At 42.0% G+C, this 14,669-nt stretch overlaps 1 protein-coding gene across 1 annotated transcript; it reads left to right on the top strand.

The window, feature by feature from the left end:
- The first annotated feature begins 8,721 nt into the window (after nt 1-8,721).
- Nucleotides 8,722-10,202, top strand: LOC148803972 (uncharacterized). Its single transcript, XM_088898808.1, has 3 exons — nt 8,722-8,923; nt 8,984-9,762; nt 9,864-10,202. The coding sequence occupies exons 1-3, from the start codon at nt 8,722-8,724 to the stop codon at nt 10,200-10,202; spliced, it is 1,320 nt and encodes a 439-aa protein (XP_088754934.1).
- The last annotated feature ends 4,467 nt before the right edge of the window (nt 10,203-14,669 follow it).

Genomic DNA, 14,669 nt, shown 5'->3' with positions numbered 1-14,669 from the left:
GGTGCTTGAGGTGACTTAGATTATTGAGGCGTCCAAGGATGCTAAGGTGTCACCAAGTCGATGGGTCGTTCTACATGTCATTGGTTGGGCCAAATTATCCCTCATCAATTGCCCTCCACTCCCAAGCCTGAGGTAATTGACTTTGGGCGGGAGTTTTCAACGAGCTGAATGGATTTGACCCGATCTTTGGTTCAGTCAAGGTCCAACAAACAGGTTAGACTGAAATAACCCAATTGGTTCGACCTTATGGGGCGAGGTTGCGTTTCAGGTACGCATAGATGTCACGCGATCCATCGATTCCACGGACGTCAAAAATACGTTAAACCGAATTTGTCCTCGGAATACGAATAGTCGCACCCTTGGGAGCTGTCGGATCTATTTGATTTGGACGATTCGCAATCAGTTAAGGCGGTTATAAATAGGGCCCTTGGGACCCATTTTTCTTCGTCCCATTTTGAGCTCTCGTGTATTCGGAGGTTATGGAGCTTGCTGTCATTGGTGTCATTAGGTCAGTCGGTGAGGTTGGTTTTTCCTTCTCTTCGGTGAGTCTTCTTCCCTTGCTCGTTTCCTTTCCATTTGCTTTCAATGTCTGGCAGTGAGTCTAGTGGAGAGAGAGACTAATCCGGTATGGACGAGAAGGGGGCCTCGGTCCGAGACTGATGGAGTTCCCACAAAAGGGCCTCATCTTCCTGTCGGCCATCTAGGCCTAGGGAGCCAGACCACTTTAGTCATACCCAGATATCTGCTGAGGAGATTTGCAATTTGACGACTCAGTATAGATTCCCCAACCATTACGGTTATTCCCTTCCCATTGGTAGCTTTCCATGGGAACACGAAGAGAATGAGGTAGTCGTCTTTGAGAAGGCTTTGAAGGCAAGTCTTCGGTTTCCACTTCACCCATTTAGTCCCGAGGCGTTGAAATACTATGACATCACGCTTGATCAATTGCACCAAAACTCTGTTTGTACCCTGGTCGATACGATTTCTCTTTTCTTCCACCTTGGCTTTACACTTGACGTCAAGACCTTTTCAGCCCTCTACCAAATAAAACAAAATATTGTCAACTCCTTGGGCAAGTTTAGTTATTATTTGTCTTACCAGCTAGGGTATCTGTGTGTCGTGGTGACTAGGCATAGTATGGGATATAACCCGAATTGCCTATGTGCCTATTGGGCATAATATGAGATGTTACTGAACCGCTTATATGTCGAAACAACTAGGCTTTATCGAAATGCTGAGGTTGTTACCAGATTGGCATAGGGAGCCTTTAGGCTTAAAGTGACTTGGCGTCCCCTTTGAAATGTAATTTAGTCAGTGTGCGCTCTACGCAGGGTGGGTCGACGAGGTCGCCGAGGTGAGTGGTCTTCCATACTTGGTGAAATTTTTTAACATGTGGTTGAAGTCACGAATGCTTGACTCTCGAGCTCACAAGTAATACTTTCTTAGGTTGTCCACATTCCAGGCACAGGGCACCTGCCTCCCTTCCAACGTCTCGAGCTCGTATGTCCCTTCACCGATCACCCGTAGTACTCTGTAGGGACCTTCCTAGTTCGGGCCCAACTTACCTACATTGGGCTCAGGCACCATAACCTTTCGAAGTATAAGTCGCCAAGTCAGAAGTGGCATCTCTTGATTCGGACACTATAGCACTAAGCTACTCGTTGTTGGTAAGCCGCAATCCGAATGTAGGCTAGGTCACGCACTTCCTCCACCAAGTAAAGGTTTGTCCGTAGCTCTTCGTACGCCTCTAGCTGCAGGGTCGGTACTTTGATCTCAGCAGGGATGACGGCCTCCGTACCGTATGTCAGGTCGAATGGGGTCTCTTCGGTCGCCATTTTAATTGTAGTTCGGTAGGCCCAAAGGACACTAGGTAACTCGTCTACCCACAAACCCTTAGCTCGAGAAAGTCGAGCTTTGGGTCTGGGAAGGATCGCCCTGTTCGTTACCTCAGCCTGTCTGTTTGCCTATGGATGAGCCACTGAAGTGAAGTTCTGTTGGATCCCCATCTCGGCAAACCAATTTTGGAACTTAATGTCCTCGAACTGCTTTCCGTTGTCGAATATCAACACCTTCGGGAGTCTAAATCTACATACTATGTTCCTCCAAAAGAAGTTCTGTACATTCTGAGCTGTGATTGTCACCAGTAGCTCAACCTCCACCCATTTCGTGAAATAATCAACCGCCACGACCAAGAACCTTCTCCCTACTGGGTGAAGGGCCACAGGCTGGTCAGGTACTTGAGGTCGGCAATGGGCTGGTGGGGTATGTTAGTGTGCCTCTAGTAGTTGTCTTATTTTCGAACGAGCTCGAGTGCATCCATCTTCATCGTAGGCCAGTAGTAGCTTTGCCTTAACGCCTTTTGGGCGAACACCCCCCCAGGTGTCCTCCACAAAGACCTTCATGGATCTCATGTAGCACCTAGCTTGCCTCTGAAGGTCACAAGCAGCACAAGTAGGGGAGCATGAAGGATCTCTTGTACAACTGTTCACCAATAATGACGTAGTGAGCTAATTAACGCTCTACCATTCGAACTGCATTGCGATCCATTGGTAGGGTCCTGTAGAGCAAGATAATCAACAAGCGGGTCCACCTAGCTCAACTCTGCTACCAACATAGGACCGACCTCTTCTGCCACCCTCTTGATGCTAGGTCATGGTAGGTCTTCAACGTAGACCGTCCTCCGTGTGACGTTGGTTGCGATGGAAAGCATTGAAAGCGCATCAGCCTCTACGTTTTCTGTCATCGGTATTTGTTGGATATACCAGGAGTGGAAGTCGGCAGGAGCTCCCTCACGAGGCGGGCTCCTGGGCCTCGTAATGCCCATTCACCTGGTTCCCAACCAGTTGAGAGTCACTATACACCATGACGTGCTTTGCGCCGACCTCCCTCACCAAAGTCAACCCGACTATCAGTGCCTCGTACTTTGCTTCGTTGTTCGATGCCTTGAACACAAATCGGAGAGTATACTCCAGTTTCACCTTGCTATGCCCATAAAGTATCATCCCAGCTCCGCTTCCTCATTGGTTATATGAGCCATCACGTTGGTTGACGTCTTTGACGTGTTAACTAGCTCAGCCACCCTAGGGGTCTACGTGTTGAATGTACACTCGGCGATAAAGTCTGCCAAGACCTGCACTTTAATTGTTAGGCATGGCTCGAATCGGAGGTTGTATTTGCTCAGCTCGATAGCCCACTTCGTCAGCCATCCTGAGACCTTGGGCTTCTAAAGGACATGCCTCAAACACTGATCAGTTAGGACTATGATAGTATGGGCTTGAAAGTAAGGATGTAGCTTCTGAGCTTCCAATACTAAGGCAAAAGCCAACTTTTCGATGTCGGGGTACCTGGTCTCAGTTGGGTGCAAAACCTTACTGATGTAGTAAATAGGTCACTACACCCTGTCTATTTCTCTAACTAGTATTGAGATCACTACCTTGTCACTCGTGGAGAGGTAGAGAGTTAGCTCGTCTCCGCGTTCAAGTCGGATTAACATCGGGGGTAAACTGAGGTACCTTTTGAGCTTGTCGAACGCGACCTGGCACTCTTTGGTCCACTCAAAATCTTTGTTCCTTTTAATTGCCTTAAAAAGTGGTAAACAATACCCAACTTAGACATAATTGGTTTAGGGTGGCAATTCGCCCTGTTAATTTTTGTACTTCTTTTATTGACCTAGGTGGTCTCATGTCTAGAATTGCTTGGATTTTGTCTTGGTTGGCTTCGATGCCACATCGGTGCACTATGTAGCCAAGGAATTTGCCGAACGTGACCCTAAAAACATACTTATTCGGGTTGAGCTTCATGTTAAATTTTCTTAGAATTTGAAAAGCAACACTTAAATCATCCACAAGATATTTTGAAAATTGGGTCTTAATGAACATGTCATCAACATAACATTCAATTTTATTACCAATCAATATTGCAAAAACTTTATTTACAAGTTGTTGGAAAGTTGCTCTAGTGTTTTTCAGTCCAAAAGGCATAACTTTATAACAATATGGCCCTAGCTTGGTTACAAAGGTTGTTTTCTCCTGATCGTCTAAGTCCATCCGGATCCGATTGTAGTCGGAGTAGGCGTCCATGAAGCTCAATAACTCGTGCCCTGAGGTTGCGTCTATCAAGCGGTCTGTTCTGGGGAGTGAGAAACTATCCTTTGGACAGGTTCTATTGAGGTTGGTGTAATCGACACACATGTGCCACTTACCGTCGGCTTTTCTCACGAGCCCAGGGTTGGCTACCCAGCTCAAGTACTAGACCTCTCTAACGAAGTCTACTACAAGGAGCTTCCTGATCTCCTCATCTACTACCCTCCACCTCTCTAGGGTGAGGTTCCTTTTCCTTTGCCTGATTGGCCTGACTAAAGGGTCCACATTAAGTTTGTGAGTAATCACAAATAGGTGTATGTCAGGCATTTCTGTTGCCGATCATGCAAAAACATCTAAATTTTTAAGTAAAAAGCTTATTAGTTGCGACCGAAGTGGTTCTGTCAAGCAAGCTCTGATCTGGACCGTCTTCTCAAGCTCAATATCAGAGACTAGGACCAAGACGTTGTCCTCCATAGGTCGAGCTCGTTCATCTATATTCTCGGGGGGTGGCTCCAGTTTGACGTTGTCCGCCAGCTTCCCTTTGCCCTTAAGTGTCACGATGTAGTACTTTCGTGACTCCAACTGGTTGACCCATACAACACTTACTCCGTGTTGTTAGACAGTGCATGCCCTTAGCTCCAATCAGCATGATGTACATTATGACATTTATTGTAAATGAATAAAGTACAATAGGCACACCACAATTTTGAATCTTTTGTTATAGAGACCAATATATTGGTCACTTCTACTTCCTGGTGTATTGACTTTGAGGCTTCTACTCATGCCTATAATACATTGCAGGGATTCAGGACAAGCAGAAGACTAAGTGATGGAGAAGTGAGTCTTTACTTGGGGACTTCTTCAAGTGTTGCAGCTACAACCATAGGAATTATAGAATTGCATTTCAGAGAATGAATAATTACATTAAAAGATTGTCTTTATGTACCCAATTTGAAAAGAAATTTCATTTATGTTTCAAAACTGTGTATTGATTGTTATTCTGTTCTTTTTAGTAATGTGATTACTATCAAAAAAATAACAAATTCCTCACATATGGAGAACTTAAGAAGGGTCTCTATGTTCTCCATCCTTCTCTGAAAACAAATATAACCGAAACTACGTCGGATAATAACCCCAAGAAAAGATCCCGTGATACAGTTAATCCTACGTGCCTGTGGCATTACCGACTTGGCCATATTAACATAGATCGTATCACAAGGTTGGTAAATGATGGTCCTTTGGATTTTCTAACTGTAGAAGATCTCCCAACCTGTGAACCTTGCCTTCAGGGTAAGATGACGAAATGACCATTTAACGATAAGCTTGAAAGATCAACAGGAACGCTTGACCTTATACATATTGATGTATGTGGTCCCATGAATGTTAGGACACGTAACCAACACGTTTATTTCATAACATTTACCGATGATCACTCTCGGTATGATTACATGTACCTAATGAGACACAAGTTTGAATCCTTTGAAAAATTCAAAGTGTTCAGGCAAGAGGTCGAGAAACAGTTGGGGAGACACATTAAGGCCCTTCGATCAGATTGATGAGGCAAATATCTCTCTGATGAATTTAGAGACTACTTAAAGGAAAATGGGATAGTATCACAACTATCTCCTCTTGCTACACCATAATTAAACGGTGTGTCAAAGAGGAGGAACCAGACTTTATTGTATATGGTCCGATCACTTCTCGTACACTCAGAATTACTCACATCCTTTTAGGGTTATGCATTGGAGTCTGCGATATACGTCTTGAACCGGGTTCCAACCAAATTCATTTCGAATACTTTAAGCTTTGGACCAGTAAGAAATAAAGTGTAAGACACTTGAAGATTTGGAGTTGTCCAGCACATGTTAAAAGAACAAGTGCTGACAAATTGGAATCTAAGACTAGTTGTTACCTATTTGTAGGTTACCCAAAAGGCTCTGTAAGGTATTTATTCTATGACCCAGGAGAGTATAAGGTGTTCTGTAGTCAAAATGTCCATTTCTTGGAGGAAGATTACATCCTGATCAATCATCTTCAGGAAGTTGTTCTTGATGAGGAGAGCTCAGGAATAGTGGAAGATGTCCCACAAGCTCCAGTTAATAACCAACCTATTTGATCTACCCGGGTATCCAGGCCTCTAGTTCGTTACGGCTATGACCAAGAAAGTTACTTAGTTGGTTGCAAATGGATCTATAAGAGGAAGAATGGCCCTGATGGTAAGGTTGAGACCTACAAGGCTCGTCTTGTGGCGAAAGAGTACTCTCAGAAAGAGGGAATCGATTATGAGGAAACCTTTTCACCCATGACCATGCTTAAATCCATTAGGATCCTGCTAACTGTAGAAGCATACCATAACTACGAGATTTGGCAAATGGATGTCAAAATCGCGTTCCTGCAATGAAGATCTTTCTGAAAATATCTATATGCAACAATCGTAAGGTTTTATAGTTGCAGGTCAGGAACACATGGTATGTAAACTTAATCGATCCATATATGGACTTAAGCAAACTTCTAGGAGCTGGAACATCCGGTTTGACTCTACTGTCAAACAGTTTGACTTTGAGTAGAATCCAGATGAGCCCTGTGTTTATAGGAAGACTAGTGGGGATAAGGTTATGTTCTTGGTTCTATATGTAGACGACATTCTACTCGTTGGGAATGATGTAGGAATGTTGACTATGGTAAAAGTATGGCTTTCACAGCAATTCTCCATGAAAGATCTTAGAAAAGCCTCTTATATCTTGGGACTTCGATTCTATGAAGATAGATCGAAAATGATAATAGGATTATCCCAGTCTACTTACATTGACAAGATAGTCAAGAGATACAGCATGGAGAACTCCAAGAAAGGAAATGTTCCTTTCAGGCATGAGATCATTCTCTCTAAGGGTATGTCTCCCAAGACACCTGAGGAGATTGAGGGCATGAAAGAAGTTCCCTATGCCTCTGCTGTAGGGAGCATCATGTATGCCATACTGTGCACTCGGCCAAACATTGCTCAGGCCATGAGTTTGGTAAGTAGATACTAGTCTAACCCAAGACAAGAACATTGCACCGCTGTGAAAAACATACTAAAATGCCTTCGAAGGACAAAAGGAGTTTTTTCTGATATTCGATGGTAGTTCACTATAGATCGTTGGGTATACTGATATCGACTACCAGTCAAAGCCAAATGATAGAAAGTCTACATCTGGTTACATCTTTACGATGGGGTCCTATGTAGTAAGGAAAATAGTCCACAATCCAAGCCGAACACATTGTCGTAAGTGAAGTTGCCTAATGAAAGAAGGTGTTCATTCTAAAATTTGGAATTCAGCACATCACCCATTCCACTGTTGTGTGACAATACTCTAAGAAAGGTGATTTGCAATTCGATCCATAAATAGAGGGGACTTTGCGCAGGTTAAGGAAGGAAGCTCAGAGTCATTCTGAAGAGAACAATCCAGATCTTGATTCCTTATCTATTAACGGTTCTGATTTGATAGAAGAAGACATCATGGCTGGAAACCGAACTTTAAAAGAACTTGTCGCACCTGATTTGAATCAGCAACCCTTATGCATAACTTTTCCTGCTTTAGATGCTTATGCTAATTTTGAATTGAAATCTGGACTGATACATCTCTTGCCCACTTTTCACGGTCTTGCAGGTCAGGATCCTCACAAGCATTTGAAGGAGCTGCATGTGGTATGCACGAGTATGAAACCCACGGGGGTGACTGAAGAACAAATCAAATTGAGAGCCTTTCCGTTTTCTCTGAAAGATTCGGCTAAGGATTGGCTCTATTATCTACCCTCCGGGAGTGTTACCACATGGAACGAGATGAAGAGACTATTCTTAGAGAAGTACTTCCCAGTTTCAAGGGCGGCCAACATCAGAAAAGAATTTTGCAGTGTAAGGCAATACAACGGGGAGTCCCTACATGAATTCTGGGAATGTTTTAAAAAATTATATGCAACTTGTCCCCATCATCAAATCAGCGAGCAACTACTTATCCAATATTTCTATGAGGGTCTTCAACCCACTGATAGGAGCTTGATTGATGCTATTAGTGGAGGAGTTTTAGTAGATAAAACTCCCGAGGCCGCGAGAAATCTAATTACAAATATGGCGGCCAACTCTCAACAGTTCGGCTATAGGCTCAACCCTCCATCAAAGCATGCTAATGAGGTAAATATCTCTTCCCTTTAACAACAAATTCCGAGTCTGACTTCTCTTGTTCGTCAAATGGTTGTAGGTAACATGCAAACGGTGAAGGCTTGTAGGATATGTTCGATAGTAGGGCATCCAACTGATATGTGCCCAACTCTTCAAGAGGAGCCCGTTGATTAAGTAAATGCAACAGGTGGTTTTCCAGGGCAACCGCAGAGGAAGTATGACCCCTATTCAAGCACATATAATCCGGGATGGAGGGATCATCACAATCTCAGCTATGGGAATCCACAGAACCACCCAAGTTTCCCGCAATATCATCCGACTTTCTAGCAATATCAGTCGCACCTCCCTAAACAACAACCAGCCCAAACTTCTAATTCAGGTAGGTCTTTAGGGGATATTGTCAAATCTCTTGCCACTAACACCTTGCAAATTCAGTAGGAGACAAGGGCCAGTATCCAACGTTTGGACAATTAGATGGGCCAAATGGCAACGACAATTAATTGGTTAGAGGCACAAAGTTCGGGGAAATTACCCTCTCAAACAGTTGTGAATCCAAAAGAAAATGTAAGTGCAATCGTTTTGAGAAGTGGTAAAGAGGTTGAGGCACCAGCAAAGGCAGCCCTCACATTGTTGAATCAAGAAAAGGAGAAAGACATCACTCCCGATGGTGATGAAGTACCTAAGCGTAAGTTTTCGCCTCTTTCTGATTATAAATAGGTATCTCATTTTCCTAATGCTTTAGTAGGTTCTAGGAAAGATGAGCAGTTCAAATATTTTTATGAAACTTTCCATAGATGCGAGGTAAACATTCCACTCTTTGATGCTATTAAACAAGTATCTCATTATGCTAAATTTCTGAAAGAATTGTATACACATAAGAGGAAACAGAAACTAAAAGGATGTGAAAATGTGAGAGTAGGGGAGAATGTTTTTGCAGTTATTCAAAGAAAACTCCCTACAAAGTGCAAAGATCCAGGTATGTTCACTATCTCTTGCACGATAGGTAGCACTAAAATTGAGAAGGCCATGTTAGACTTAGGAGCTTCTATCAATGTCATGCCATATTCTATATATGCTTATTTGAAACTCGGACCTTTAAATAAGACTGGTGTAGTGATCCAATTGGTTGATAGATCTAATGCCTATCCTAAGGGTGTAGTTGAGGATGTTCTTGTAAAAGTAAATGATTTGGTTTTTCCTGCTGATTTTTATGTGCTCGATATGGATAATGGTGATCAAACCACTCATATTTTGCTAGGAAGACCCTTTTTAAAGACATCCAAGACTAAAATAGATGTTCATAATGGCACACTCACCATGGAATTTGATGGTGAAATTGTTAAGTTTAATATTTATGATGCCATGAAATATCCTATTGATGATGATCCTATTTGTTCTGTTGATGTGATTGATTCTTTGGCACAGGAAGTCTTCGAACTTAATGGAAGGGATGGATTAGAAGTTTTCATTAGTAAACATCTTGAAAAAGAGGAGCCAATGCTGAATGCTGATTTGCAGGAAACTGTTGCAGCATTGGATGATTCTCCAGAGTTACAAAAGTTAGGTAATGCTCCTAATAGTATGTTGTCGATTTCTGACAGGAGCCTTTACCCTCTGTTTTGCAGGCCCCCGTTCCAGAATTGAAGCCTCTTCCTAGTCACCACAAGTACGTATTCCTTGGAGACGGAGAGACTTTACCGGTGATCATCTCTAGTATCCTTAGCGCACCACAAGAAGAGCAACTTGTGCAGGTTCTCAAGGAGCATGAGACGGCTATCGGTTGGACGATTGCGGATATCAAAGGAATCAGCCCGTCTACATGCATGCATTGCATCTTACTTGAAGAGGAAGCAAAACCTTCCTGTCAACCACAAATAAGGCTGAACCCACCCATGATGGATGGAAGGGGAAAGCACCGGAAGTTGCAACTACAAGAGTTAGAGGATCCGGTTTATGAAGATTAAAAACAGGGAAGTTTGTTTTTTTTCTTCTTATTTTTGCATTTCTAATTTAGTTATTTCTACCTTTTCTTTCCATTTCACCTTACATTGGAGACAATGTAAGTTTTAAGTGTGGGGGAGGGGATTTAGGTTGCGTTTTAAAATTTGATTTAGGTTGTGTTTTTCTTCATTTGTTCCAAAAAAAAAAAACTCAACTCTTTTAGAATCAATTGAAACAGTGTTCTGGGACAACTCATGTGAACTTAATAAAGAAATATAATTAGGGAATACAGGATTCACCTGAAGCCATCCCCTTTTTGAGCTTGTCCTAAATCCAGGTTTAAGTAATTAGGGTAAATATTTTACCATTGCTACAATTGGTAGGACAGAGCATAAAATGCACCTACCAACCAAGCAATTCAATAGTAAGATGGAGCCAGCAATTTAAACAGTGGGATGGAGCATATAATGCACCTATTGACCAAGTAATCCTAAAAGTGAGATGGAGCATAAAATACACTCACTTCCACAAAAAAAAAATTGTTTTCCCTAATTTACTTCTTGGTTTGTAGTAGCAAAAAGTTGGATTGGTTGATGGATGAGTCGTGTATAATTTGGTCATGTTGATTCAACGGTTTGCAATAGTTAACCTGGAATATTTGTGGAAAAAGATGAAGGAATATTGAGTTTAAAGTTTGGAAGAATATTTTGCTTAGTTTGCTTAAGTTTTGTCTTGCCCGAGGACGGACAAGGTCTAAGTGGGGGGATTTGATAAGAATGAAAATTATCATATTTTGATCCCTTAATATTTAGTCTTTTATACTTATTTAGTGTCTAATTGGACTCACTATTCTTATATTTCGATTTAGGGCACGAAAGGAGGCGTTAGGTGAAAAACAAGGCTAATCGGGTAATTTTGCACAGTTTCGGCGCCGCATGGTAATTTGGGCATAACTCTTCCATCCTGATTCCGATTGAAATGTTAAAGATGCGTTGGAAAGATAAGGAAAATATGTACAACTTTAATGTTTTGAGTTTTGATAAATACAGACTGCAGCGAGGTCAAAATCGGGCCCGAAGTCTCTACAATCACACTTGAAATCATGATTTGGGCCGAAAGAAGCCTGCAACAAAGCCCAGTTCGCTGAAGAAGCCCATCACGAGTCCAACATGCAAGAGAGTGTAGGATTCGGCTGACATAGAGGCTGAATCATCAAAGAGTCTTATTAGATTCAAATTCTTGCTGTATTTCTAAAAAGAAAAAAAAAGTTAGAGTCCATCTTAGTTAAGGATTTCTGTTTAGAGATAAGGATAAGATTATATCTGAATTAATCATTATTCCATTAGGAAATACGACTTTCTATTTTTGAAAAAGAACTCCAAAAAGGAGTTGGAAACAGCCCCTCCCCCAAAGGCGATATAAATGGGGGCGGACTAGCACTCAAGGACCACTCAACCTTGGAGACAAAAACTCAGCAAGCAAGGGAGAAAGAAAGCAGATTTGGAGCAGCCGAACCTCTCTTCTCTTCTCTATTCTTTGATTTTTCTTGAGTTTTCACCATGATCATGCATGGCTAAACTCTAATACTTGGTCGAAGGAAACAAAAGCCTCAGAATCCACCAACTATGAGATCTAATTTGATTTTTATTGTTTGATTTATGCTTTGAATATCGAATGTTCTTCTATGTTCTTGTTCATGATTGTTCTGATTGCTAGGAGGCCTACTATTTTTTTATTTGTTACAATCTACTGCTAGATTATATATCAAATCCGTAATTGTTTGATCCCCCTAATCTACGAAACAACTAGGGTTTAATGATTTGTTGCGTCAAAAATCGTTAGATCTTAGGAAGAACATTCGACTAAATTAAATGCAACTGCCTGTGTTTGTGTTGTTTAGCTTCATCGATCTCTAATGCTTAAGGCTATTTCTGGATTAAATCTTTAACGCTTGTGTAAGGTTGTTCAGTAGTAAGGGTTAAGAGGATCGCTTGTTTTCTAATTAACTATGGTATGGAGATATAAGAAACTAACTCCTACGATGAATATTCAAAGTCTGAATTGATTTATTTTTGCATCGATGAGCAGTAGTGAAATTCTGATGGTGGATGTTATCCTAGACCAAGACTCGTTCTTTTGGTTAATTTCAGCACTCTGAATTGCCTTGTTTCCCATTCGAATTTTGTTCTTTTCAATTCTGATTTTTTTCTTTTTAATTCTGATTCATTACATACAACCCCCCTCCATCTTTGTTCACGTAGCACACAAACTAGGTTAGATACTCTCTGTGGGAACGATCCTTAATCGCACTACTGCATTTATTTTTAGGAGTAGGTTTTATTTTTGGGTGCCTATAACAACACACCAATGCCCTTAGCTCCAATCAGCATGATGTACATTATGACATTTATTGTAAATGAATAAAGTACATATTTGATTCATGTTATTGTGGTGTGTTTTTATGTAATACTCGTAAACTGGACACGTATGAGACTCGTGTTAGTTTAAAATCTTCACAGCCATTGGATGGATCTGGGGAGATTTATCTTGTCAAAGCTAACACTGATGTGCCGCTAAGTTGGTTGGGGTGGCTTGTCTCAGCTACTAGGGTAAGACCTAAGGTACATGCAATGTGGGTTTCTTGAAACCCTAAACCGGACCAAAATTCCAATATTGCCCCGGACCTTGGAGATAGATGGGCAAAACTGGAATGTTACACTTAACCCCTAAACTCGATTATGATACTGCACTAGGTGTCAGATTAGGCTGTCTTTGATATGCCAATCAGTGAGATCCTTAGAGGGGGTCAAAACTTTGGTATGTTGGGACAGTCAGAGAATTCATTTGAGTGGGTGATCATAGTGACAAGATCAGCTCCTTTGTCGGACAAAGTGAATGATCGGGAAAATGCACTCTCTCTGATAGAAACCTAAACTGCCGGTAGTGGATTTCAAATGTATTTGAAATTTGTTTTTGCAAAATATATTTATATAGAGGCATACTTATATATATTATGGTTTCAAAATGTTTGCAAAAGGTTTTAATTCTCAAGATTCTTGTGAGTAGAGAGTGCAACACCATACCCTGCAGCCGAGGGAGAGGTCCTCTCTTGTCGGGCAATATATGTTCATCAAGGTCTGAGAGGTTAAGTGTAAGACCATTGAGGGTTATACCTGATGGGCTAATCTTGCATCTGCCCATAGTCCTTGGGCCTTCATAAGATGCCTAGACCCAAGGACCATTTAGTGTAAATGTTGAGTCCATTAAGAACCCATAGAGATGGACTCAGGGGTTCATTGTATTCAGTAGTGAATTCGGCTAGGCCTTGTAACAGAGGCTAAACTGAACCCATGTGACTGATGTGTAGATCAATGTTAGGGTCCCATGCCATACAAAGAGAGCCAAGCTAGCCAGCATTAAAAGGAAGTGAGCCTAAAAGCTTAATGGGCCTAAAAGCCCATTTTGAACTGGGTTAATTGGATTAATTAAACAGGGGCAGATCTTGGTTTGGATTAGCAGATAAGGATAAGAGGATAACTCCTATCCACTTAAAGAGTTCAGATCTAAATAAAGATTTGGATCAGGAAACTCCTAACTTGATTAGGAATAAGCTGATTTTGAACTGTAGATAAGATAAGGGATTATCCTTATCACTTAAAGAGTCCAGATCCAAATAAAGATTTGGATCAGGAAACTCCCAATCAGATTAGGAAGTTTCTCTTTAAGGCTATAAATAGAGAGCAGGGTGATCTATCCGGTGATCATATTGATCACCCCGCGGATCGGCCTCTCCGGTGGTGGTGGATCTCGAGGTGGCTGATCTCAATCCTATTGTCTGCTCGATTGTGGTGCCTCCCTAGGCTGGTTAGTGGGTTGGCTTCTATCATCGCGCTTGATAAACTGCCTCAAGTAGCCATGACAAATCACCTCCTCGAACTCGTCTTCAAATTCCTACAACTCTCGGTGTCATGGCCGATGTCATGGTGGAAGTGACAATATTTGTTAGGGTTGCGGTTGGCGGAGTCGCCTCTCATCCTCAACTACCATCTCACATACTCGGCCATCTTGATTTGCATCAGGATTTTTCCCTTCTTTGCATTGAGGGCAGTGTAAGTCCGGCTTTGGACTGGTGGAGTTCTAGATCGCTAGCCTGACTTGGAACTCTTGTGTGGTGACCTGCTCTTTCATGGTGATCTACTTTGCCTGTTGCGGGGTGATCGGCTTCTCTTCGAAGACTGGCATAAAGGCCGACCAGCACAACTCAGACCTAGCCAAGACCTTTGCTACGTTGAGGAAGTACAACATGAGGCTTAACCCCAACAAGTGTGCTTTTAGTTTCACCTTGGGAAAATTCTTAGGTTTCGTTGTCACTCAACGGGGTATAGAGGCCAACCCAAAGAAGATTCAAGCCATATTGGACATGGAGCCACCTCAGTCCATCAAAGAAACACAAAGACTCACCAACCGAGTGGCAGCCCTCAACCAATTCA

The sequence above is a fragment of the Nelumbo nucifera genome, chromosome 1 (assembly GCF_055504915.1).
Source record: "Nelumbo nucifera cultivar China Antique chromosome 1, China Antique-T2T, whole genome shotgun sequence".
NCBI lineage: Eukaryota > Viridiplantae > Streptophyta > Magnoliopsida > Proteales > Nelumbonaceae > Nelumbo > Nelumbo nucifera.
This window is presented reverse-complemented; position numbering and strand designations above follow the sequence as displayed.